Source organism: Dreissena polymorpha, chromosome 4 (assembly GCF_020536995.1).
Source record: "Dreissena polymorpha isolate Duluth1 chromosome 4, UMN_Dpol_1.0, whole genome shotgun sequence".
Lineage (NCBI taxonomy): Eukaryota > Metazoa > Mollusca > Bivalvia > Myida > Dreissenidae > Dreissena > Dreissena polymorpha.
This window is the reverse complement of record NC_068358.1, coordinates 46695470-46723354: the sequence shown is the minus strand read 5'-3', so window position 1 is coordinate 46723354 and position 27885 is coordinate 46695470. Positions and strand designations below refer to the sequence as shown.

The 27885-nt window shown below is 35.1% G+C and overlaps 2 protein-coding genes across 6 annotated transcripts; one reads left to right on the top strand and one right to left on the bottom strand.

The window, feature by feature from the left end:
- Positions 1-667: 667 nt before the first annotated feature.
- Positions 668-27176, top strand: LOC127877843 (uncharacterized). Of its 4 annotated transcripts, XM_052424123.1 has the most exons (18): positions 668-804; positions 1335-1527; positions 8357-8410; positions 8658-8711; positions 15364-15417; positions 20396-20467; positions 20783-20821; positions 21352-21405; positions 22114-22176; positions 22431-22475; positions 22881-22916; positions 23025-23081; positions 23250-23291; positions 24570-24695; positions 25819-25957; positions 26040-26132; positions 26476-26553; positions 26763-27176. In XM_052424123.1, exons 2-18 carry the CDS (start codon positions 1346-1348, stop codon positions 27027-27029), a joined length of 1455 nt encoding a protein of 484 aa, XP_052280083.1. In that variant the 5' UTR covers positions 668-804; positions 1335-1345; the 3' UTR covers positions 27030-27176. The 4 variants fall into 4 exon arrangements, with proteins under 4 accessions (XP_052280083.1, XP_052280084.1, XP_052280085.1 ...); XM_052424124.1 differs by lacking the exon at positions 22114-22176; XM_052424125.1 differs by lacking the exon at positions 26476-26553.
- Positions 27058-27885, bottom strand: LOC127877844 (uncharacterized). 2 transcript variants are annotated; one of them, XM_052424127.1, is made up of 2 exons: positions 27795-27885; positions 27058-27547 (listed from the first exon to the last, which is right to left on the bottom strand). In XM_052424127.1, exons 1-2 carry the CDS (start codon positions 27849-27851, stop codon positions 27185-27187), a joined length of 420 nt encoding a protein of 139 aa, XP_052280087.1. In that variant the 5' UTR covers positions 27852-27885; the 3' UTR covers positions 27058-27184. The 2 variants fall into 2 exon arrangements, with proteins under 2 accessions (XP_052280087.1, XP_052280089.1); XM_052424129.1 differs by having other exon boundaries at positions 27798-27885.

The following is a 27885-nucleotide window of genomic DNA, read 5'->3' as shown; positions in this document are numbered from 1 at the left end:
TGCATGCAAAATATCTAATTTTAAACAATAACATTAATAAATATTCTATTACCGGTATATTACTCCTTAAAGATATTGGTCCTTATATATCTATATTATCGTTTGATTCAGTGCAAATTTAATGGTGTGTAACCCGAACTATATTTTCGGTGTAATATCTTCCGCCTAGAGGCGTTAGACATATCCTTCCACCAAATACACCCGAGAGACGATCGCCGATATGGCGGAATTGTCCGAGGAGTCCCGATTGCCACGAGGCCTATCTTACGGAGGAATCCGAGATAGCCGATGTATCACGATTGAAACACGCAGGGCAATCGGGACTCCTCGGACAATCCCGCCATAACGGCGAGACGGTGTGGTGTAGCCCACTGTCCGATGCGTTCAGAATGCACGCAGGGCTGAGAAATACCACTATACTTTTATGCACGCTATCTACACAGCCATACGGATTATATGAAGAATATAAGACAATGTGTTTTAATCCAGTTTAACAAGCATTCCTTATACGAAGGGGGCGAACTCAAGAACAATTTTAAACCTCTTATCGTGGTTCTTTAACCTTCTTTTATTACGCTCAATAGATCCCATTACTGATACAGCATGACAAATAGTGTGAATCAATTCAAGCGTTTATGAGACGTAACTAAGGAAGTTTACAAGTTGTTTATATCAACCCGTGTTAATAACGGGATCGGAAAACGAAACTAAAAGAACTTCTATATCGAATTGTGTTGCAATAATTGGTAAAAATATATACCTGGGGCTGACACTGTTCCTAAATTAAAGAGAAATTCACAAGCAGTAAGACTTTCATTATTATATCGTTTTGATCTAATACGTTTAATTCCTTGAAATAATGAATGAAGTGTTGTAGGTTTACAATAAAATGGGTTTACAATACTTACTGAAAATTTACATTGAATATGTTTGCGAAATTTAAAGTGGTCTCCATAATCTGCCCAGAGATATTATGTTTCTATTTAAATTCCCCAGTGTATGTATAATGTTATGTAAATACATCTTGAGAGCGATGACACTTCTGTAACATATCAAGGTGTATCACATAAACTGAGTATTTTCAGAATTATGACGTCCAAATGTAAATATCGAAATTGTATCACTATTTTCATTTATTTGCAGAATGTTCAAGATTTCATGGTTTACTTTAATCACTTTCTATTTCATAACATCTTGTTTTCGTGGATTTGTAACTTTTTATTTTCGTCATTTTGCAAATCTGTGACTTTCCAGAAGTTTTTGCAAAGTAGGCATTTGATACAAAAATATAACTCATTAAACCATACGGTCAACATGTTTGCCAATTATTACAGAGACTATTCGAATGGATACCCCTGATCAAGTACCAGGTAGAAAAAACATTAGTACAAGGCCAGTTCCAACCACTGATCAAGTACAAGGAAGAAAAGAAAGCAAATTTAAAGCTCAGATGGATGAAAAAGAAAACGACCGACAAATCAAGGCGCTGAAAGACCGGGTCGAGGTCTTGGAGAATCAACTTAAATCGTACGGTTTTAAACAATTTTCATAACATTAATTGCAAATTGAACTTTTTTTCTTTCGTGTAAAGTCCATTGAATATTTCATACTTAGAATACAATTTCTCCTTTGAATATAATTGATTGTTTGTTGAAAATAATCAATTGCCAAGTCATTTTAATATGGATTCTGACATACAGTACCAGTACCAGTATTTGTCTATTGCGGCTAATAGCTTGACAGTAATTATGGTACCAGTCGAACGTAGAGATAAGAATAAAAAACATTCCCACTTAAATAGTTAAGTAAAAAAACCTTTTACGTGTGAGGTGTTTGTGTATAGTTTCAAAGTGTCAACGTTAATTGGCAATCCGACATTCTGCCTTTGGCCAAGTACGTATATACGAAAGAAATATGGCAAAGACAGGATTTCAACAATAATACAAATAAAAGATCAGCAAATAACACAATAACAACAAAAATATGTGTGACTATTAAATACAATAATGTTTGTTAGCATATAAGTATACAACAGCTAGACTAATTAAAATTTCGCCTCTGAGTTTGCACGCTTCGACCAAATAGTTTGAAATGTTTTTGAGAATCAGATTAAATACATAAGTAGAAGGCTTCATTGATATGTTTTTACTTATGGTCATGGCGTTCGGATGTTATATTTTATACGTTAATCGTTATATAATGGCCAACACAGTAAAAAGTGATACTCAGATGCACATACATTTGGTTGAAGAGTTAACACTTGGGTTCTACTCGGGGCAATCTAATATATCTACCAACTTATATTTTAGGATAATAGGAACTTAATCGAAATTGGCTCATTTGGATTCTTAATAACTTTTCATTCGATATGTAATCCAGGTATCTTTCATATTCGAAGCGTTTTTAAAATGTAAATTAGAGTTCCCTTTTGGACTGTGAAGCTTAAGTATCGCTTCACTCTTGAAAAAATGTCTTTAATTCGTTGGTTTACAATGTAAGATATGTCGAACGTGAAATCAGTTGCATAAAGCATATAATCCAAGCCAATGTTGTCTAAAGTTAGCTTCAAAGCATGACACCACAGATTATTTTACGTACAATTGAAATTGGTTAAAACATTAATCTGTTCTATTAAAACTTGGTATTATAAAGAATTTTGGTTATTTACAACTTTCATCCAATAACGCAAAGATCTAATTTATATATCTCACCTCATACAAAAATGACCTAATCCGATTGGCTTAGAGTGGTCACGTGCCCATGGAGTATTTTCCATACACCCCGAGTAATTTCCATACCCACCGAGTAATCGAGTAGTTACCGGTACACCGTTAGTAACTGACAGTGTATGGGATATACACCCTCAGTAATTTCGTGCTCTCGTAGGGTATGATATTAATGAGGGTGTATTTCCGATAACCGTCAGTTACTAACGGTGTAACTAATAATACAATTGCTAGAGGGAATCAACCAAAATTAACTAAAAAAAAGAATAGTTAGAAGTATTGTTTTAGACGAAGAATATTTTTGCAAAATTTGTAATTTAATTTATCACTATCATAGTCAACTTAAGTTCAACAGACTTCAGAACCATACAGTATGGTGCTACTAATGAATCGAATAGAGCTAGTTTGGTTTTGCCATCTAACTTGACACGGCCAAAAATGGACACAAGATGATGATATGTTCATTTAATATTTAATCAGTATTCGACATATTTCCAGTGTAAGGACACTATACACAGATATACTAAACTGTCGACAATTTCAAGGCAGTATTCGTTTTATTGACCACGTGTAGTTGAACCTGCTTTTCCATTTTTCAAATATGTATTTTTTTCGTTTTATTGACATTAATTTTATTAAGCCCCATTTAGAAGAGTGAAGGTTAACATTGTTAAGTTGGTTCTGAAGGCTTTTTTTTTAGAAGTAAATAATACAATATCATCAGGAAATAACAGCATAAAAACAGATAGCAAATGCAAATAATCATTTGCAAATTTTGAACATTTATACAATCTTTAAAATCATATGTAAACAAAAACTAATCATGTAACCGTCACAAGGATAACGTTTATAAATTCTTTTACGTCCATAAAACTCGTTTTTCTATAGTTAACATTCTTCGTTAAAACACAATAATTTCTTCACATTAATTTTAGCGCTGATTACCGTCTGCATGTACAGTTAAGCTCAAAAGAGATATGAATAATAGTATTCGATAAAACATCCATACAGTTACCAATATTATCAATTGTCCGATAGCATTTTATTTGTTATTTCATCGAAAATGTATCTTTAATCTTCTGAAGTATGTTTTAAAAACTCTATATTATATTGTTTCTAATCTATCTTTATAAAGATGTGCCCTTGATTTGTTTATGTACATTTATCACAGAGTAAAGTTAATTCAATCGGGCTCTGTGATCAGAAAATTCAGTTAAATCAAGTACATGCATAGTACTTATACGCGTGTAAATATTGTAGTTAACGATCACATAGTCAACAGTACTTTCACCCACAGAGTTTCTAGATAAGTCATCAACATATTTGTTAACCAACGTCCCGTGAAGTTGGCTCGCCGTTCGACATAAGCTCAACATTCAAATTATCGAATGTCGAGCTGGCTCGGCATTCCAGCTCGACATTCAGTTCGGCATTCGCATATAGTGTTGTATGCTTATTTTTGAATGTCGAGCTGGCTCGGCATTCCAGCTCGACATTCAGTTCGACATTCGGAGATAGTGTTGTATGCTTATTTTTGAATGTCGAGCTGGCTCGGCATTCCAGCTCGACATTCAGTTCGGCATTCGCATATAGTGTTTTATGCTTATTTTCGAATGTCGAGCTAGCTCGGCATTCCAGCTCGACATTCAGTTCGACATTCGGATATAGTGTTGTACAATTGTTTTTGAATGTCGAGCTGGCTCGGCATTCCAGTTCGACATTCAGTTCGACATTCGGAGATAGTGTTGTATGCTTATTTTCGAATGGCGAGCTGGCTCGGCATTCCAGCTCGACATTCAGTTCGGCATCCCATATAGTGTTGTATGCTTATTTTCGAATGTCTAGCTTGCTCGGCATTCCAGCTCGACCGAATGTCTAGCTGGCTCGGCATTCCAGCTCGACATTAAGTTCGACATTCGAATATAGTGTTGTTCAATTATTTTTGAATGTCGAGCTGGCCCGGCATTCCAGATCGATATTCAGTTCGACATTCGGAGATAGTGTTGTGCATTTTTTTTTCAATGTGGAGCTGGCTCGGCATTCCAGCTCGACACTCAGTTCGGCATTCGCATATAGTGTTTTATGCTTATTTTTGAATGTCGAGCTGGCTCGGCATTCCAGCTCGACATTCAGTTCGACATTCGGATATAGTGTTGTACCTTTTTTTTGAATGTCGAGCTGGCTCGGCATTTCCGCTCGACATTCAGTTCGGCATTCGCATATAGTGTTGTATGCTTATTTTCGAATAGCGAGCTGGCTGGGCATTTCAGCTCGACATTAAGTTCGGCATTCGCATATAGTGTTGTATGCTTATTTTCGAATGTCGAGCTGGCTCGGCATTCCAGCTCGACATTCAGTTCGACATTCGAACCACATTCTAAAATAAGCATACAATACTTGATGCGAATGCCGAACTGAATGTCGAGCTGGAATGCCGAGCCAGCTCGACATTCGAAAATAAGCATACAACACTATATGCGAATGCCGAACTGAATGTCGAGCTGGAATGCCGAGCCAGCTCGACATTCGATAATAAGCATAACACACTTTATGCGAATGCCGAACTGAATGTCGAGTTGGAATGACGAGCCAGCTCGCCATTCGAAAATAAGCAAACAACACTATCTCCGAATGTTGAACTGAATGTCGAGCTGGAATGCCGAGCCAGCTCGACATTCAAAAACAATTGTACAACACTATATCCGAATGTCGAACTGAATGTCGAGCTGGAATGCCGAGCAAGCTCGACATTCGAAAATAAGCATGCACCACTATATGCGAATGCCGAAATGAATGTCGAGCTGGAATGCCGAGCCAGCTCGACATTGAAACGAAAAGTTAAACACAAACTCTGAATGTCGAACTGAATGTCGAGCTGGAATTCCGAGCCAGCTCGACATTAAAAAAAAAATTGTTAAACACAATCTCCGAATTTCAAACTGAAAGTCGAGCTGGAATGCCGAGCCAGCTCGCCATTTGAAAATAAGCATACAGCACTATCTTCGAATGTCGAACTGAATGTTGAGCTGGAATGCCGAGCCAGCTCGACATTCGAAAATAAGCATACAACACTATATGCGAATGCCGAACTGAATGTCGAGCTGGAATGCCGAGCCAGCTCGACATTCGAAAATAAGCATACAACACTATATGCGAATGCCGAACTGAATGTCGAGCTGGAATGCCGAGCCAGCTCGACATTCGAAAATAACCATACAATTCTATATGCGAATGCCGAACTGAATGTCGAGCTGGAATGCCGAGCCAGCTCGACATTCGAAAATAAGCATACAACACTACATGCAAATGCCGAACTGATAGTCGAGCTGGAATGCCGAGCCAGCTCGCCTTTTCGAAAATAAGCATACAACACTATCTCCGAATGTCGAACTGAATGTCGAGCTGGAATGCCGAGCCAGCTCGCCATTCGAAAATAAGCATACAACACTATCTCCGAATGTCGAACTGAATGTCGAGCTGGAATGCCGAGCCAGCACGACAGTCAAAAACAATTGTACAACACTATATCCGAATGTCGAACTGAATGTCGAGCTGGAATGTCGGACCAGTTCGCCATTCGAAAATAAGCATACAACACTATATGCGAATGCCGAACTGAATGTCGAGCTGGAATGCCGAGCCAGCTCGACATAACAAAAAATGTTCAACACTATCTCCGAATATCGAACTGAATGTTGAGCTGGAATGCCGAGCAAGCTCGACATTCAAAAATAAGCATACAACATTATCTCCGAATGTCGAACTGAATGTCGAGCTGGAATGCCGAGCCAGCTCGACAATCGAAAATAAGCATACAACACTATATGCGAATGCCGAACTGAATGTCGAGCTGGAATGCCGAGCCAGCTTGACATTTGAAAATAAGCATACAACACTATATGCGAATGCCGAACTGAATGTCGAGCTGGAATGCCGAGCCAGCTCGACATTCGAAAATAAGCATGCAACACTATATGCGAATGCCGAACTGAATGTCGAGCTGGAATGCCGAGCCAGCTCGACATTCAAAAAAATGTTAAACACTATCCTAATGTCGAACTGAATGTCGAGCTGGAATGCCGAGCCAGCTCGACATTCATAAATGTATTGTACAACACTATATCCGAATGCCGAACTGAATGTCGAGCTGGAATGCCGAGCCAGCTCGACATTCGAAAATAAGCAAACAACACTATATGCAAATGCCGAACTGAATGTCGAGCTGGAATGCCTAACCAGCTCGACATTCAAAAACAATGTTACAACACAATCTCCGAATGTCGAACTGAATGTCGAGCTGGAATGCCGAGCCAGCTCGCCATTCGAAAATAAGCAAACAACACTATCTCCGAATGTCGAACTGAATGTCGAGCTGGAATGCCGAGCCAGCTCGACATTCAAAAATAAGCATACAACACTATATGCGAATGCCGAACTTAATGTCGAGCTGGAATGCCGAGCCAGCTCGACATTCAAAAACAATGTTACAACACAATCTCCGAATGTCGAACTGAATGTCGAGCTGGAATGCCGAGCCAGCTCGCCATTCGAAAATAAGCATACAACACTATATGCGAATGCCGAACTAAATGTCGAGCTGGAATGCCGAGCCAGCTCGACATTCGAAAATAAGCATACAACACTATATGTGAATGCCGAACTGAATGTCGAGCTGGAATGCCGAGCCAGCTCGACATTCGAAAATAAGCATAGGACACTATATGCGAATGCCGAACTGGATGTCGAGCTGGAATGCCGAGCCTGCTCGACATTCAAAAACAATTGTACAACACTATATCCGAATGTCGAACTGAATGTCGAGCTGGAATGCCGCACCAGCTCGACATTCGAAAATAGGCATACAACACTATATGCGAATTCCGAACTGATAGTCGAGCTGGAATGCCGAGCCAGCTCGACATTCGAAAATAAGCATACAACACTATCTCCGAATGTCGAACTGAATGTCGAGCTGGAATGCCGAGCCAGCTCGACATTCAAAAACAATTGTACAACACTATATCCGAATGTCGAGCTGAATATCGAGCTGGAATGCCGAGCCATTGCGACATTCGAAAATAAGCATACAACACTATCTGCGAATGCCGAACTGAATGTCGAGCTGGAATGCCGAGCCAGCTCGACATTCGGTAATTTGAATGTTGAGCTAATGTCGAACTTCGAACGGCGAGCCAACTTCACTCACCTGTCCTAGGTGACTATGGCGGTGTCATCTGGTCGTCGATGTAGCTTAATAATAGTTTTGTTGATTTTTGTTCAAGGATTAATGTGGATAAAACGTTTATGAATATTCTTATCGCATATAAAACCTACAGAAAAAATAACTGACACTTTAAAACCGATATAAAATACGAAATGTTTTATACTCTCACTCAGTGAAGATATTTGCAATCCGATACATTCACTCAAATCAATTTTTTTTTCACTAACAAAATTCCATATTCTACTGAATAGCTTACATGTATATTAAAATTGCATCACGAGACTTAGTTTACATTGTGTTTCGCTTAGAACAAGATACTTAAATCAATAAACTGTGCAGTATTAAATTAGCACTAGTGAGTAAAAACCATACATTAAAAATGTAAAGTTTGCAATGATTTTTCCAGGCGTTCTTCTTCTGATGCAGATTGTGTGAAATGCGCAACATTAGAAAAAGCATTGTAAGTGTGCGTGAGTTTTTTTCAAAGAAATAAGTTAATAGAAAAAAAATATTATTTAAAAGTAAAAAATATTGCATAAAATGGAATGAATAACTTTAGTCTTGCCACAACCAATCAGAATTAAAATTTAATTTTTAAAATATTATCAGATATTATATACTAAAATAAATGAATTATTGTGAAACCTTGCATTATGTTTTTCATATTGTGTTTTTATCAATACACTTGACACATAGTTTGCTTTCAGGCACCAGAGCACACAGTACATTGATCGACTTACGGCTGAATTAGAAACCGCTAAGTATGTTTGATTACTAATACATTTAAAGCGTAACTTTACGGCATGCTACGACTGATAAGAAAAATGTTTTCAAATGTTTATTTTTTTTTTATTTTACATGCGCTTAGATATTTACTTAGAAGAAATGAAATAAAATAATTGCATCGCCAACGTTGATAGGATTTTAAATATGAATGCACTTTAAAGATATTCATAAGTATATTTGATTGACAATGTCGATGTTTAAAAGGTAAAAGCTGTGCAAAAAAATTAAAGATACCACTTCCGGAGCAATAGGTCTGTATTCGTAAAAACAAGCACATTATTTAAACAGCATTCTGATACTAGCAACTGCTAATATCAATTTACCACACTTTGAATTAAAACAAGTCGTATAAAATGAATTTTATGCTCGAAAAGTTATAACACGGCCATTAATCACGCGCGCCACTTCTTTTTTGAGATGCATTTATTGTCATAGAGGTCGTATTGTGTTTTCAAGAGAAGCAATACTAAAACATCAAAATGGTAGTAAAATTAAGTTTAAAAACGACGCGTTTCATTCATAGAATTACAATAGTGGTGCATTGTGCTTTTACATAAGCGTATGCCTATATCGCTGCGAAGAACTAACGAATACGCTGCGTCAAACTTGCGTCAGACGTGCGAAAACCTTGGAGTGTATGACATCGCACAAATAACGTACGAAGGAATGTTTTCCGGCATGCGTCTGGCGTACAAAACACTTTCGTCAAACGCATCACTCGCAGATCAATTTAAGAAGTTTTGAAAATAAACAAACGTGCGTTGACTCAAGTTGATCGCGCTGCCTCACGGTGCCCGTGCATACTGCTAAAATTGTAAGCGTTGGGTTGCGTTCTCAAAATATTGCATCTGGTCTGCGGACTGACGCAACATGATGTGGCATATGCCCAACCGGCATTTTTTACTGTCTTTAACTGTTTAAGTTTTATAATTGTATCAAACATACCATTAAATATGTTTGGAGCTAATTTATAAATATATTAGAACTCTTAACACAAACTCGTGGCTCAATATTTCGCAGATACCACCGGCGAAACAAGAATTATGCTTTGTCAAAATGCGCATAGTATTTTTCGATAAATAAAACTATATACTGAAATTCAATAAGTAAATTAGTATTTACATAATAATCGTAACGTATGAAATCGGTACAGAATAAAATAATTGCAAAATATTTGTTTAAAATATTTACAGTCGTTCTTTTGATGATTCTGTGAAAATAGAAATAGACAAATAAGTCTAATAAATAAGTATAGGCAAGCAACGAGAATGTCATTATGTGCATGGCTTACATGCATCTTTGATAGGTCGTGCGCAAGTAGTAATACCCATACCTTAAGTTTTTAAAGTTTTTAAACATACATATTTACATAATAATCGTAACGTATGAAATCGGTACAGAATAAAATAATTGCAAAATATTTGTTTAAAATATTTACAGTCGTTCTTTTGATGATTCTGTGAAAATAGAAATAGACAAATAAGTCTAATAAATAAGTATAGGCAAGCAACGAGAATGTCATTATGTGCATGGCTTACATGCATCTTTGATAGGTCGTGCGCAAGTAGTAATACCCATACCTTAAGTTTTTAAAGTTTTTAAACATTTTTTTGGAATAAACAAATCGTATTTTCTTTCTAAACGTTTATACTAAAAATGAAAAAGTCGATGTGCTTGAAATAACTACAAAACACGACGACGATACTACTATCAATGTTAGCAACTATCAAAACAAGAGCACCAGGTCGCTGTGGTGTAATGCATATGGTGTCCGCCTAGCGACCGGGAGGTCATGGGTTCGATCCCCACGGTGGGAACGTTCTTTAGATCTCCACCAAAGACACCAAGTACTGGTTCTAGGCCCAGGAAACGGACTCGAGAGCGTTTCAATAAGCCTGAGGCTTTCGATGCAATCGAGCTAAAATAAATATGTTAAAATAAACTAACAAGAGCACCAATAAACTACTCATGTCTGTGTGACTGTGAGCGGAATCGTGCGACGGGACGGAGAGGATATCCTCACGAAGGCAAATGACATCATAAAGGCCCTAGGTAACGACGTCTTAGCCAGAGTGCAAATCACGGGAGCAACACGTTTACGGTCGTACATTCATGACCGCCCACCCCTGATAAAGATCAGCTTCTGGAATGTTCAAGAAAAGATACTCGTGTTACGCAACAAGAAATTTACTTAAAGAAAAGGCTCCGTACAAGAATGTCTACATCAAAAGCAGTAAGTCTCATGCTGAACGGTTGATCGAACTTAATGTACGTACCCTACTAAGTCAACTACCGCAAGGAAATAATTTCCGAGTAGACGCTAACGGTCGCATTCGCCCACGAGAAATACAGATCGCCAGGATCAGCAACAGCGACAGCCCGAGACAGAACCCCGACGCCAGCGACAGGATCAGCACTAGGATCCCTCCCGCCCCGTGGGATCCATAATATTAGCACATCTTAACGTATGCGGATGGACCCAGAGTAATAGTGCACTACGGGGAAATATCATACGAGCGATAGTCGCTGATATAACATCTATCTGTGAAATCCACTTAAGTGATCAAAATGTGATAAAAATCAACGACTATATATGGTTTGGTTATAACAGGGCTGATATCCATGTGAATGCTCCAAAGGCTTCCGGTGTAAAATCAAAACTGTGCGACTTTAATGATATCCATATTGTTGATAATTCTTTTGATGGTATTCTATGTGTAAAATTCTGTCACAAAATTACAGGTTCGGATTTTATTGTATTTACGTGTTATTTGCCTCCAGAAAACTCAAACAGAGGCCGTGATGCTCAATCTTTCTATGCTCATTTACTCACACGAATATATAGTCTCAGTAATTGTGATGTTATGTTCATTGCCGCTGATTTAAATGCTAGAATTGGAAACTAGTCAGATATTTTGTATGAATGTGATATGATACCCACACGCACCATTATTGATAACCAGCATGGTCATGAATTTATTGACTTTTTTTAATGAAGCTAAATTTTGTAGTTTAAATTTTAAACTTAATACCGAACGGCGAGCGATTGCAAACTTAATAACAACTATAGAAACCACTAGAGAAAATCAGACAAGTGTATCTATTGTGATCTGTGTTCGATTATCACAACAGAAATGCGCGCAAAACTGCCAGTTATAGGCTCTACGAAAAATACGCAAAAGCATTCTAAACACAAAAAAAAAACATATTGGGATGACGCTCTTCAAAATCTATGAAATGCGATGAGCGACAAAGAAAATGCATTGTTTAAGTGCAAGGAGGGACGTAGCACGAAAACGAGACTGAGAGTCGAATATATACTAGCGAGAAATAACTTCGATAAGTTGCTATAACAAAGTAAACGCTCATATAAACGTGCATTTGCATTTGAAATAGAAGATATGTCAACATCAAACCCGAATGAATTTTGGCGGAAAAAAAGTTAGGACCGCGGAATTCAAAGACGATTCCTATTGAAATTGTAAATGAGAGTGGGTCAACTGTGTGAGACGAAAACTTGGTCTTTGAAAAGTCGAAAAGGGACGTTCATAATTTGTATAACTGTGATGACACTTCTGATTTCGATGAAATTGTGTATGACCGTGCAAAAGCACATAAACTGCTAATTGAAATAATAATATGGAGGACCATTTATACGAGCCAAACCCTGTATTGAACTCCATTATTACGCTCGAGGAAATAACCGTTCTCGTTAAAAAAGCAAAAACCGGATCGGCGGTGGGATTTGACGAAAAACCGTATGATGTGATGAAAAACCCACTAATTCACCAGGCCCTTCAACATCTATTTCAATTGATTTTTTTAAAAGTATTATACCGAGCGTGGGGCGGAAAGCTATTATGTGCCCTATCTTTAAAGACTCTACTACAGACCCTCGAATCCGAATGAACTATCGTGGAATAAGCTTGCTATCGTGTGTTAGTTAACTGTATACGTCGTTTATGAACATGAGACTAACATCATACCTTGAACTAAATGACATGCTTGCTGATGAGCAAAACGGCTTCCGTAAAAAAACGGTCATGTGAGGATCATGTGTTTACGTTGATCAGTATAATGATATAAAGAACAATAAACAAGTGTTCACAGCCTATATAGATCTCCGCCGTTGTTTTGATTACATAGATCGGGATATGTTACTTTATAAACTTCTTTTAAATAAAATCGACGGAAAGCTATACAGCTCTATAAAGAATATATGCTCAAGCACCGTATCAACTATACGCATCAACAATAAACTTACCGACTGGTTTGATTGTGCAACTGGCGTAAAACAAGGCTGCAACCTGTCGCCAACCTTGTTTGCAATTTTCGCGAACTACCTTGTGAAAGAGGTAAATGACCTTGACATTGGTATGAAGGTTGAAGAACTTAAACTGTCAATTCTGATGTATGCAGATGATATAGTGCTGATGAGCGACTCGGAAGTAAAACCTCAAACTATGCTTGACACAGTGCATAATTGGTGTAAGCGTTGGAGAGTGTTAATAAACAGCAACAAATCCAAATGCATGCATTTTTGTCAAGGTAGAACACAAAGAACTACGTTTACCTTCAAAATAGGAGACACGAGAAAAATGACTATACCCATAACTGTGACACCTTAGGTAAAGCAGCTGGACGCGCATTAGGTGGAATTATTAATAAAGTGCATCATCTAAAGGACTTGGGTTTCAAAACGTTTGATAAACTATACAGCTCTTTGTCATACCGATAATGGATTACTGCTCTTCAGTTTGGGGATATAAACAGTAACAACGTCCAACACAGAGCCATGCGGTATTTTCTCGGCGTTCACCGTTTCACGCCAGTTCTCGGAATGATCGGAGACACCGGATGGATTCCAAGTGTATACCGACGCTGGCTTTCCATGCTACGGTACTGGAACAAGCTCGTACAAATGGACGATTACAGAATCACCAAGAAAATGCTTATTGCTGACTATAATAGTCACACGGAAAATAATAACTGGGCAAAAGACTTGAAAATAGTACTCAGTACGATCGGTCTCGCAAACAATTTCGAAAATAAAACAGTGGTAAATCTCTCACAAGCAAAAGATCAGACTCATCTTTATTATGCCAATAAATGGAGCCAGGATATTCAGCATGTTCCTAAATTAAGGACTTACCGACTTTTTAAGAGCACATTCAAGACAGAGGAATACATTGAACTTAACTTAAAAAAGAATGAACGATCAACGTTGTGCCAATTAAGAATGGGTATACTGCCATTACGAGTTGAAACTGGACGATTTGTAGGCGAACCTTTAGAACAGAGGACTTGTAGATTGTGCCACGCTGATAGTATAGAAGATGAAGTACACTTTCTGTTTGAATGTGATACTTACAATGATTTACGTCACATACACTTGGCAGATATATCACCTGAGCTGACGAACCACAATTCTATTGGTAAACTTAATATACTTATGTCTTTATGTTTGCGAAAACTGGCTAAATTTATTGTAAAAGCATATTTAAAATGACGAACTGTAATCTATGCATAGTCCGTCATGAGTATACCATCGACATTAATTCCTGTACACAATCTTTCTTTCATATTCATATTCGTTATATATTATTCATATGCACCAGTGTATGTGATGCTATTGTACATATGTTGAAATATTCTTACTTACTATTCTGTTTTGGTGACTTATAGGCCCATCGGGTCTGGTGCAAAGCAAATTTGTATATATATATATTAATATGATGTTTTGTTTTATTGAACATGCCACGAGAATAAACAACTTACTTACTTACTTACTTACTTACTTACTTACTTACTTACTTACTTACTTACTTACTTACTTACATACTTACTTACTTACTTACTTACTTACTCATGAATGTTTATCGATATTATTTCCGTCAATCCACTATTCACACATCTTGCTTTTAGGGACAAGAGGGCACACGATATTGTTCGACTTTAAGAGACCGTTAAGTATGACCAGATTTAAGTCCGTTTTATTGATTCTCACTATAAGCTTAACATTTATTAAAAAATATAACATGACGAGTAGCTTGAAAAAGATACAACACAAAGACCGAAAGTTAATCTACGTCCGTTCGGTTGTAGTATTTTTCAGAAGTTGAAACAAGAAATTACACATCTATCATCAAATAGTAACCGACTGGACACCGAATATAGAGTGACGCATAATACAAGTGTAATTATATATACAATGTTATATTTTACGCATTCTAAATAATTATATGTAGTGAACATGGTTAACATCATGAAAATCAGTCATAATGCAAAATTTTACAAATATCTGTCGCTCAGGCGCTGGTTAAAGTTTGGTCTTCCTTTTTATAAATGATAGAACAAGTTTAACCGAAAATAAAAACATATCTTCTATGTATAACCAATCATGTCATTTAAATCAACATTGTATGTAGATGAAGAATAAAACATCCGCTGAATTGTTAACAACGTTTAAGCTCTTTTTGTAAAAAGAAAACCTTCATTCAAATATATATGTCATCAAGGCATCAAAGCTATTCATATTATACCAAAAATTAGCGATACACGTGAATCGCGTATTCTTGTTTTCATTTTTATTAATTTCAATACACTACCTTCACAATTTGTTTTCAGGAAGCAGAGCGCACAAGAAATGGATCGACTTAAAGTTGCTCTAGAAACAGCTAAGTATGTTTAATTCCGTTTATACTGGTCATCAAAATAAAATAACAGTTATTAATAAATATAACGTAACGAGAAGTTTAAAAACATAATTATTTATTCAGTTAAAGAAAAAAAGTTTTAAAGTTAGTTCAATCGTTTCCGTAAATCACTGAAACTATGGGTTAAATAGCTATCATCCAGTGATAACGACATTTTCATAGAAATTGATAAAGAAAAATATTCCAATATTGCGTTAAACTTGTCTATCTTATTCTATGTAGTAGTTTACAGAATATATCAGTAAAAAAAATTGGTAGTGCAAGCGCTCATAAAAATATTGCCTTCCTCGTCAGTGAGGATAAGACATTAACTAGTGAAATCTACGGCGACATAGAGGTGACATTCACCTTTTTTAAAAATTGCACTCCTTTTTCTATCTCGTGGCCTCGGCTTTCTAACTCGTGGCCACGACTTAGCTAACTCGTGGCCACGAGTTAGTCAGCCAATCAAATTGTTCCATATGGTCGTCCATGGTGATCTTTATACAAAGCCCGCTTTGGCCAGCTATATTTATATAATATTTGCACATGTTACGCAAAATTTGATTGGCTGACTAACTTGTTCCTTTTATTTATTGCACCTCTCTTTTTTAATTGCACTCGTCTTTTATTTAGTTTAACACTCCTCTCTTTCTATCTCGTGGCCTTGACTTAGTAACTCGAGGCCACGACAAAGCTAACTCGTTGCCACGAGATAGAAAAAAGAGGAGTGCAATTTAAAAAAGAGGAGTGCATGTCACCTCTATGCCACCGTAGAAAACACACAAATATCATCTATTGATAACTCGTCATTTTAATATCTAGCATCGCTGCATAGTTTTGATGTTGAAAGACTAACAAAATTAACTCCGTTAAATTGTAATTAACGTTTACAGGTTATATATACGGTCATTTTTTACAAAACATGTAAAACGTTGATAAAATACAAACTAAAATAAATGTGAAAGACAAAGTTGTATCTAAATATCAACGAAATAGCACAATTACGTGAAGTAAAGTTGAACAAGAATTAATGTATAAAAGACATAAACAGTGTTGGGAAATCCCCACTATTATGTACAGAATTGTTCATTCGACACATCGCCACAAGTTTTTTTTTCTGCTACTAACGAGTTAAAGTAAACGGGTAAACGTAAACGGGTCGGTTTTGGCGTAAACTTCCATTGATGTAAACATTTGATTTACGGGTTGATTTATGTAGCATAAGAATATAGCTTACTTATTTGATAGAAAATACCTCGTTCATGTTTATATTTTGTTTTAAGCTAAATAAAATATTGACTTGTCGTTAATACACACCTTATGTTCTCCTGATTCCAAGAAAACAGTCATCAAAAATATAAGTCATCAAAAATATATTTTGCAAAACACAAGTACATTGACCTTGTTATTTGAAAAATCAAAACAGAAATGCGCCGCCAAAGCACATACGAGACGATATACACGTCTGGTACTCATGAGATTTTTTTATTCGAATACTTTTAAGTAACAAAAGGTACCACACTAATTGAACATACCACGTTCGAAACGATAGAGATGTTCTCGTCTTGATGCGCTTACTATTTAAAGATCATTCAAACTGAAAAATGTGTACTATGCAATGCAAATATGATAGTACATATTAAATTTATTAAACATATGCATATAAAAAGATGTTATGATTGCAAGTAAATAAGTTTTGCAATATTGTATTGGCGATAATACGAATTCTGCGAAAAATGTTACTTTGCAGCTGTAAAAAAATATATCAAAGTGCTTGAAACCACTTTCTAACAAATAAATTCAAATGCTGAGTTTACTTCAAGCCTGGAAAAAAGGTGGTTATTAGTGCATGAACCATGAACAACGTGGCAATATACGAATGGTCGTTTGGTAGAGAAGATGTCTAAAGTGTCATTTAAATTTGAATATTTTAAGTGACACAAATGAATCATTGGCACCATTGTTTCGCCACCACAACTTAAGAACTTGCTTCCATGACTTTATAACTCGTCTCAAAGTAACTAGTTTCTACTGCAAAGTAACTCGTTGGAACGAGATATCTGACGCGTGAGACCGACTAAGTAATATGTAGGATCGCGTGTAATACCCACTCTCTAAGGATTCTATTGAAGTCTCATCAAATTCGGATGTGTAGTATCTGAGACCTCGCGTGAAAAGGACAGACAGAATGGACTTACGATTAAACAGAACAAATATCGGAAAAATATTTTCACTTAATCGTAACTCATTGCAATGAAAATATAATTCCGAAGGAAGGAAAGATCCGCGACTATATGACTTCTTACGGGGGTGGGGGTGGGGTGGGGTGGAGGGGGCATACAAGTTACAAGTAATTTAAATTATTCATATTAATATGCATATTATTATATAAAAATTCAAACTAAAAACTATGAAGCATTCAAAATGTAGCACACGTGTAACAAAAGCAAGTTTTAAAATGAATAATTTTAACAAAGTGTATGCTTGCGATGATGCCCACTTAAATTTTTTAAATGTCATGTTTCGATCAGGCTAATGAAGAAGCAGGCTTATTAAATCAGGAAATAACTGGTAAAATCGACTTTACATAGTTTTAATATCAAATATTGCGTGTTAACTTCGTAATTATAAATGTGTAAACACGGAAATCAATTGTCTGAACAAAACTACGTACCGATTTAAAGGCTCGTGAAACAATAACTAGCGTATTGGCATTGTCGAGATACGGTTGTGATTTATTGTATGCCAATAATAAAAAGAAATTAATATATTTAAATAAACATTCATATTGTTACCTAAGTTGAATTTGTTAAACCAATTTGGCTAATTTTAAAATCACACCATTTAGCTGCACTCAAATTACGATGGATGTTCATTATTGCTTGGTAACATGAGCGTAACGTAATTTCGGCGGGGTAAAATTACAATTAAAACCTTTTATTTTGATCAACATATCAAAAACTGAATTTCAGGTTTAAGCAAATATATTTATATTGTTTGACTGTTATTATTACTTTCCATACGGCTACTGCATATATTACACATATACCAAAGACAAACAGTGTTAGTAAATCGAAACTATTATGTGCCGAATTAATCATTTGACCAATCGAAACAAGGTTTTTTTCTGCAACTAACGAAAAACGTGTTAGTTCTAGCGTAAACTTCAATTGATGTAAACATTGGATTTACGGTTTGGTGTATGTACCATTAAAATAAAGTAAATTTATTTGATATACAATTTCTGGTTCATGTTCATATGTCGTTTTGTCCTTAAGAAAATAAAATACTGACTCTTTAGTCGTATATACTAAGGTTTATATGTTCTCCAGGTTCCAAGAAAAAAAGTCATCAAAATGTATTTTGGAAAACACATGTACATTAAGCTTACTTCTGCGACACGTGTTTCTTTGCAGATGTAAAAACAATATCGCAGTGCTTGAAACCCCTTCCTAACTAAATTAATTAAATGCTCACAAATAGTCAATTTCGCACATCAAACATCGGGCATCAGATATTGCACCTTTACAATGGATAAGCTTACTTAAAACATGCAAAATAAGACATTTGGTAATTACTCCATGAACTATTAACTGACATGAACAACTTGTCAATATATGAATGGTCTTTTGGAAGATAAGCTGTCTTAAAATGCCATTTAAGTTTGACTATTTTAAGTGACACAAATGAGACATGTGCAACAATGTTTTGTCTCCACGAATTAGAAACTTGCTTCAGCGACATAGTTACTCGTCTCATGACAAAGTAACTTGATTCTACGACTAAGTATTTCGTGGGAACGACATATCTGAGTTGTGGGACCGACTGAGTAATATGTAGGATCGCTTTAATACCCACTCTATATGGATACAATAAAAGCCTCACCCAAATCGGATGGTTAATGTCTAAAGCCTCGCGTAGAAAGGTTGGACAGATGGACATAGAAGTTTATAGAAAAAGAATCGGGATATTCATTTCACTCTTTCGTAACTCAATGCCATGAAAATTAAAATTAGAATTCCGACGGAAGGAAAATTCCGCATCTATATGCCTCCTCCTTAAGGACCCATTTACATTAAATATAGTGCAAGATCTTAAAGATCCAATGATCGGAACGTTGTATATGTATTCTTGTCAATATGCATAGTAAAAGAAGCAATTTCAAACGAGCGACTCTGTAGCATTCAATGTTCAGGACCAGGGTCACAAAAGTAAATCTAAAAATGATTTATTTTAACAAAGTGTATGCTTGCGATTTTGCCGATTTAAATTATTTACATGTCAATTTTGTAATCAGATTAATGTTGTAGCAACATTTTGGAATCGATCCGGATATATGGGTAAAATCGACTTTTCATAATTATAATATCAAATATATTGTAAAGAAACGATTAACTAAAGCGAAACATTTGATTATTTGTCATAATTCGCAATTCAGTTATGAATTTTCAGTTTGGCATTGTATAAGTACATGAACGTAATATGATATCGGCGGGCTACAATAACCTATAATTTTTATCAACATATCCATAAATGAATTTCAAATTTGGACACACATATTTATCATGGTTGAATTTATCCTTACTTTCTAAATGGTTACGGCATATATTTTACTTAACTTAACTTTACTTTACTTACATAGGCGGTATAAACATCGAGCAATTGAAATCATTATTCTTATAGATGTCAATAAAACTTCCTATTAGTATTAAATATGCTTTAAATAAAAATATAAACATTAATTTTTGTGTTATATGAGATCATGCAGACTGGAACATTCTTACCAAGGGGCATGCATAATAAAATTACTAATAACTTTTTTAAACATGTTAAAAGGTCAAAACATTGTTCAAATTAATGTCTTTTTGATTGAGAGAACAAAAATACAATACACTTGTGATTACGATCATAAGTCTGCTCCCTTCATGCTCACGATCTGGTATGTGTTAGTAACATTTCAGCGAAAACAAAGATACCGAAACTGCGTGCCTGAAAAAACAGGTCGAAGAGCTCAAAACCACAACCCATCAAAGGTAAATATGAAAGCAAAACACTGGCTCTAGCAGAAAGATGTATCTGATAACCGGTACTCGTATATAAATAATATGGTCGGTAAACAAACTAACATGCACAATCGATATAATTATTGTTTATGTATCAGAACTTTATAATGAGATTTGAAGACTTTTCTGTATATTGATTTGGTAGGTAATGAGGTGGAATATTAACATTATAATAACCTAATGTCTCGATAAAGAGAAAACCTTCTTGTCTGAATATTGAATAAAACCTTAGTCACAACATCATGAAATACGGGTGAATCTAAGATGTCTTTTTTTCGTTTATAGCAGTGTTCCTAATGACACTAAGAAGTTGCAAGAACAATTGTAAGTTTTCTTAGATAGTAAATAGATAATATGCTTTGATGAAATGGAAATGTTGCAAGAACTATTCAATTAATTAACCTTAAGCTTGTTACGTTGTATGTTTCCCGGAAATAGTTTGAAATAGCGTGACTTGGTATTTCATGACAAGCATACATGCCCTAGTGTTCGGCTGAATTGTCATTTATTTGCGATCAAATTTGTGTGTTTGCGAATTTAATGAACACAACTATTTAAGTCATCACTCCAGCTGCCCGTAAGTCCTATCCTTCTATCATTTATTCCATACCTTTCGTTTTTGCGCTTCTACGTTTGCGCCCAATATCTTGCGGACTGACAATCTGAAATTATATGCGCTCTCGATCTTTTGATAATATTTTGAATACGAAGTACTCAGCTTCGTTTTCATCCTTTACTCAAATATATTTTGAATAATCGATACCAAAGTGAATATCCTTCCTTATGTCGTGATTTTGAATAATCAATTCCCAATACCTAGCAACGTTCACAGACCTTATCCGATTTTTTTTCAGGGATCAGAATAAACAACAAATGGATCGACAAGCGTCCGAACTAAAAATCGTGAAGTATGAAATCCTCTGTTTATTGTGTCTTAAATAGTTTGCATAAATACAAAACCAGCATTCATTATATAAACACCTTTATATGCTAGTAAGTAAACATTTATAAGGCAAACGAGTACATGATGTGTTACAGACAACTTTATCTTGCGATTTTAAAATTTCAGGAAGAAATGAGTACTTTGTTAATATCTTCCAACGTGTTAAATAAATACTAACGAAAGTATTCATTTTAATGCACGTAAATTTCTATTAAATAATTATAATTATAAGTTTAATTTATCTTAATTGCTATTGTTATTTTCATAGTCTATAGAATATGTTGATGTCTTTGCCGATATCCCTTATGATATTGACGATTAAATGTATAGGCCATTTTTTATTAATAATTTAGATTCGTTTTATAGTGTGATGTATTACATTAACTTATTACTTAAGAAAACTCGTTTGAGTTGGTAGTAATATATAATTTTGCAGCCGAAGTAACAGTAAACTTTTATGAATTCTAAACTATATTAAAAAATTCTAGCCGTATCAAACTTTCAAAGATTTTAGTTATCAGTATTATTTTGACAATAAAATTAAAAATAAAACAGTTGCAAGGAAAGACAGACTTAAATATATGGTTACTTCAGAGAATATGTAAATATGATATGAATTTATTTGATACTGAAATGTTTAGCCTTCTTTAATAATTTTGAGTTATTTTTCCAGGAAGGACCTTGAAATAAAAAAGGAAGAAATCATAGGTCTACAAGATGAAAAGAAATCAATAGAGTTCGTATCACCAAATACGTGTAAATTTAAAAGGGTAATATGCACTTTGCGACGGAAAAAACAACAACAAAGTGTTTATTGACGAAAAAAATGTTATTGCTCAAAATCGTCATGTTTTGTTGTGTTGTCATCCGAACATAACTTAAACAAATACGTGCGTACAACTTAAATTTGGTAGATTCGCTTTATATCAAACAGACATGACATGTATATAAGGGTTTCCAACTGCACTAATCATGTATTGTTGTTTACAGGAGCGAGCTTACAACGTTGAAGTCACTCAGTGAATCTCAAAACAAGTATGTCTTTAACACTGTAAACATTTTTATTATTTAAATCTATGAGTTACCCATTATAATTGAGACTTAGACTTTTTAATTACGAAGTTACGTTGCGAGATTATACATATTTTTATAAGGTCGACTGAAAAATAAGGCATCGATTAAGACACCTTTTATCCTCAATCAAGATAACGCTCATGTGGCTAAAAATTGTCATTGTTTATATAGTGTAATAGTGTAATAAACACAGTACCAATGGAATTTTTGTCAGATCGTTAGACATAGTAAAGATAGTGTCATAAGACTCAAGTTGACAAATAATACCCAATATTAAATTAATTTTAGACTGAAATGTTTTGAAAATATTGCATAAATTGATTGATAAATTGTATACCGACTCAAGTAAAAATACATTTGTTTTAGTTCGTCTAAGATAAACACCGGGTTGCAGGACAAAATGTAAGTTGACTCAATCCAAACTATGTTTTCGTAATTAAAAATGTAATATTATTGCATAAACAGACACAAGTTAGAAATACACATTTTACATGTTTAAATGTTTTCTAGTGGCTCTATGAAAAAGCAGATTACCCAAAAAGACACCGAAATTGGAAATAAAAAGTCGTGAGTAATTATTCAAATTACTATCTACCGTCTTAGAGTATGGGTGCTTTCAGAAAAACGTTTTTCGCTATTTAAGTTCACGTACACTCTTACTCGCGGTTTATTCGGTTTTGTGAACAATTTACTTGATAATAACATGCAACTTAATGTTGCTTCTATTCTTTTCAGAGAAATAGACGCACTGAAAGTGGAAATCAATGATTTAAAGAAGTATGTTAAAATTTAACACGTATCACTACTCGTTCTACAAATGCTACTACTAAAACGTGTAACACAACTGCAACATCAGCTGCAAGTACTGCTAATACTGCATTTCACGAAGTCTTCTTTCACTTCCACTACTACTACTACTACTACTACTACTACTACTACTACTACTACTACTACTACTACTACTACTACTACTACTACTACTACTACTACTACTACTACTACTACTACTACTACTACTATTTCTACTACTACTACTATTTCTACTACTACTACTACTACCACTGTAAGCACAATTTAAGTACACTTCAACACCGTTATTTCGAAGTCGTCGGGACCGTAAAAAAAACTTCGGATTAACGATTATTCGAAATAAACATTTGACAGAAGACTTCTTTGACTCTGTACAAATAAAACGTTGTGGAATTCGCATGGTTCGATTACACGCTAATATTAATAATGATTTCACTTCAAAACGTAAACAAGTCAGATAGCAATAGATTTCTATTTGTAACAAACGGAGGAATAAAACGATTCTTTTTCTTCTTCTTTTTATTTTTCTCTAATTACAGAACATATAAAATACCATGAACAGCACACATTATAATACATGTAAATACATATGAGTACATTTTCGGAAATGAATTAACTTTTTTAATAAGACGCGATGTCTCTCTGAACATCGGCGTTAGCAGCACTAAACTGGACGCATGTAACATATTTCTCCAATTTGTCAAGGACATTCAACAATTAACTTCCGCCCGTTTTTTGCTCGCAGAACTGCCTTACGTCGTTGATGCGGTCACACATTGATTGGATGTCGTGTTCATTCTTGTGTTGTCGGCCTCGTCGTCGTCGCTGGATTCATCTTTTAAGTACAGCGTCGGCTGATTGCTGGCCGATTAAGTCGCAGACGACAAAGGTGTAATTATCGGTTTTTGACGTGCAAAGCGCAGACGACAAAGGTGTGAAATTACGCTCAGTGTTTTGCAGTTTTGACTTCGGATTAAAGATTGATAATTAGGTGCGAATTATAGTGTTGGGACCGACAGAATCACTTCGAATTAACGATTTTTTCGGATTAACGAAGTTCGGATTAACAATGAAATTTTACATTAAACAAAGAAGAACCAAAATCGGGACCCGAAAAATACTTCGAAATAACGGTGACTTCGGATTATCGGTGTTCGAAATAACGGTGTTGAAGTGTACATAAATGCTTTTTTAAAACAAAGACCATGACCATGAAACAAATTGGAACCAGTGCCTTTATTTCAGAACCATCGATACACTTCGGAGAGAAAAAACGATGGAAAAAACAGCACCGCCCGGGCGAGACGACGTGGGTGATATAAAACAGCAACTCAGTAAGGCAACACACGAAATTGATGAACTGAAAAGCAGGTACATTTTAATTGTTATAATACTTAAATAAAGGACCAACTAATTGTTTTTAATGAAAATTCAATACTGCTCCAGCAGGTGGAGTTTCACTTCTTTATATTATAATACAACACGCATTAGCATTTGACGAATAACTCTTTATATCGGCGATTGCAAGTGGTTTATTGCAGTTAAACTTATACGAAAACGTGATAATAGTTTGTCAAAATATAATATTGACATCTATTTTTAATGTGCAATGTTTAGGTTGAGCAAGATGGTTGGCGAGAATCTAACAAACAACAATCTAAGACCTAAGAATATACGTAACAGCCTTGTAAGATGTTCAGTGTCTTATAACAGTACTGTTATTCATTTATCGGGTCAATGTAACCGACCAAGATGTACACATTGCAATAATATAAGCATATGTTCAAGTTTCAATATTAGTGTTACTGGTCTATCGTATGATTTACGCTATGATGTTGATTGTACTTCGCGCAATGTTATATATCTTATTACATGTAAAAATTGTAATAAACAATACGTTGGACAAATTAATCAGAATGTTTCCCGCAGAATGAATAGTCATAGATTTGATATCAAATATTGTTCAATAAATCCTATTTCACATGTTGCTACACATTTTGGATCCACTGACAATGATTGCACTTTATCAGATTTCTCCTTTGTACCTATTGATGTTGTTCAAAACAATCTAGACCGCTTATGTAAAAAAACATTGGATACATAAATTAAAAACTATGATTCCTAACGGTCTAAATAATAAACTGCTGTATGACATATAGAACATAAACATAATTTACATATACATTTGATGTTTGTCTATTACTTTGTTTTTCTAAAAATTATATTATTACTAATAGACTGTTGTATCATCACTGATCCATCTTTGTATTATGTATTATTTAATATTATGTACTATATATTTTTCCGACAAACGACGTTACGTTATTGTATGACGTTGAAGTCACTTCCTTTGTATTTGTTTATATTAATGCACTACTGATGAAGGTTATGGCCGAAACATGTTTAGTACCTAAGACATTTTAATAAACAGTGACGTGTTTGTACGATTTATTTAATTTTATACAAACAACAACCCAAATATCACGGATCTTAGCGACGAGATTCGACCTACAAAACTGGCCGAGATATATTCAGAAATGTACGACAACGAATGGACAGACGCGTTTGAAGAGTTAGAAAAGCAAGGTTCAAAAGAGCTTAACATTATTTCGGATTTGCTCAAGATACTTCAGGTGAGAAACATTTGCCTTAAAAAGAACTTGTAAAATACTTAATGGTGTTATTTTAAATGACAAAACAATATTGCCTTTCCAGGATACGCTAAAGTTCTGCGGGCTATTGGCCGAACAATATATTGCGAATTTACAGAAATCTGCTTCTAAATTACAAGAGAAAACATCGACAACGGTAATAAATTTATCTTCGTGTATACGTGCTTACAATGTTTAACTACTTTTTCAATACAGTTATTCATAAAGCGGTTACATTGCCATCTTTATTTGACATCGCGATTAAACTGAGCTTGTTCAAGAAATCGTATTAATAATTTCCATTCGATAACATGCTTTATTCTTAGTTTAAAGTATATGGTTCTTCATTAGCTTCTCATTTCATATAACTTGTAATTTCATACTAAAATCTTTTAAACGAAAATGTTAAACAAGTCAAACACCGAAGCGTGTTCAATAGTGTCTTGTTGTGCCTAATGTAACTGTTAAGATAAATGTATGCGTTTAATATTGAACTCCAGAATCAATACCAAAAGCTTCATTTGCTGAAAGAACTAAGAAAGAGCTATGCACCGTCATTAGCGGATGAAGTCTTCTCGGTATTTAAAAATAACACGTTACTGTATTTCTCTTTAAATTGTGTTTGGTGTAATAAATTGAACGGGCTTTAAAAATTAACGTTTCTTTCATCATGATACTATACTAATTTATACATAGACTTACTTCGTTATGATAGAAAAATATCGGCGGCTCTAATCTGATTTTCTTTTCTTATTTAATAGAATCATAAAATAAACTTTTATTTCAGCTGTATGTAAAGGAAAAGAATTTAAAATTCGGTAAAACACCTAAAGTGGAGGCGTATACGAGAAGCTGCGTAAAATTGTCTTGGCTGATGAGCGTCCAAGACCCTGCAGTTGTAATTGATGTGGTCAAAACACCTTCAAAATTTGACTTCGATCGATACAGATCGTACACGAAATCGGGGACCATAATGGAGTTCGTTGTGTGGCCAACAATGCTTCTTCATATCGGAGGACCAATTTTAATGAAAGGAGTTGCTCAATGCAAGTGAACTAGAGACAATAACATATAAGCGTGTTTATTTTATTCATTAATTTGATTCCGTCCAGTATCTGTATTGTGTCATATTGTGTTGTAAGGATGTCCTAAACATGATTTTCGGACATATTCAAGGCATAAAAAATTAACTTTTTTCATTTGCTGTTATTAATACATTGAATGTTTGGAAGACGACTGTGACAATGATGATGCGATGCGCAAAGCAACGCCCTCTTGCTTCGCCTGAGCTATTCCCTGTACGAAAATATAGCCCTCTTTCGAGGCCATATAAAGCGCAGGCCACACTATATAGTCCAGCTTCGTTCCGTGGTGTTTGTAGAACCGATAAGCATCCCTGTCGAAATCGTCCCCAGGTTGCCGTATTGTTTCATCCAGACAGATGGGTGGAGTTTGATTGATCATGAACCAGCTCAGTTCAGTACATCTGTCCATAAACGGGCTTAACTTCTTAAACGTCTTGATGTCCTTGCAATAATCCTTACGCGATTTCTGCATATGCTTCAGAAAATGCTGCAATATACAATGATATCATGCATATCAGCATGGCGATCATTAAATATGTATACACATTGCAGTATACTTTCAAGCACTGTAAGTTGAGGTCATTTATATGAATAAAAATAGTTTTATCTACCGTTTTAATTGCCAGATATCACATTAAAAACCGTTATAGTGTTTACAAAATGTTTAACAAAATTGATGCAAACGATAATCAGTTTAATACTGCTGGCATGGACTTTGTTAATAATACACTAACTACTTGAATTTGAGCTACTGCCTCTTTTGCTGTTGTTTTCTTCAAATCCGCTACCATCTTCCTAGTAGTTTCATCTGTGGAGTATTTTTCG

Coding starts and splice junctions, on each gene's coding strand:
- LOC127877844 (XM_052424127.1), bottom strand. CDS start 27,851: ATGGTAGCGGATTTGAAGAAAACAACAGCAAAAGAGGCAGTAGCTCAA. Junction 27,548..27,794: donor CAGTAGCTCAAATTCAAGTA/GTTAGTGTATTA, acceptor TGTATATTGCAG/CATTTTCTGAAGCATATGCA.
- LOC127877843 (XM_052424123.1), top strand. CDS start 1,346: ATGGATACCCCTGATCAAGTACCAGGTAGAAAAAACATTAGTACAAGG. Junction 22,476..22,880: donor CTCAGTGAATCTCAAAACAA/GTATGTCTTTAA, acceptor CATTTGTTTTAG/TTCGTCTAAGATAAACACCG. Junction 25,958..26,039: donor ATTTGCTCAAGATACTTCAG/GTGAGAAACATT, acceptor TTGCCTTTCCAG/GATACGCTAAAGTTCTGCGG.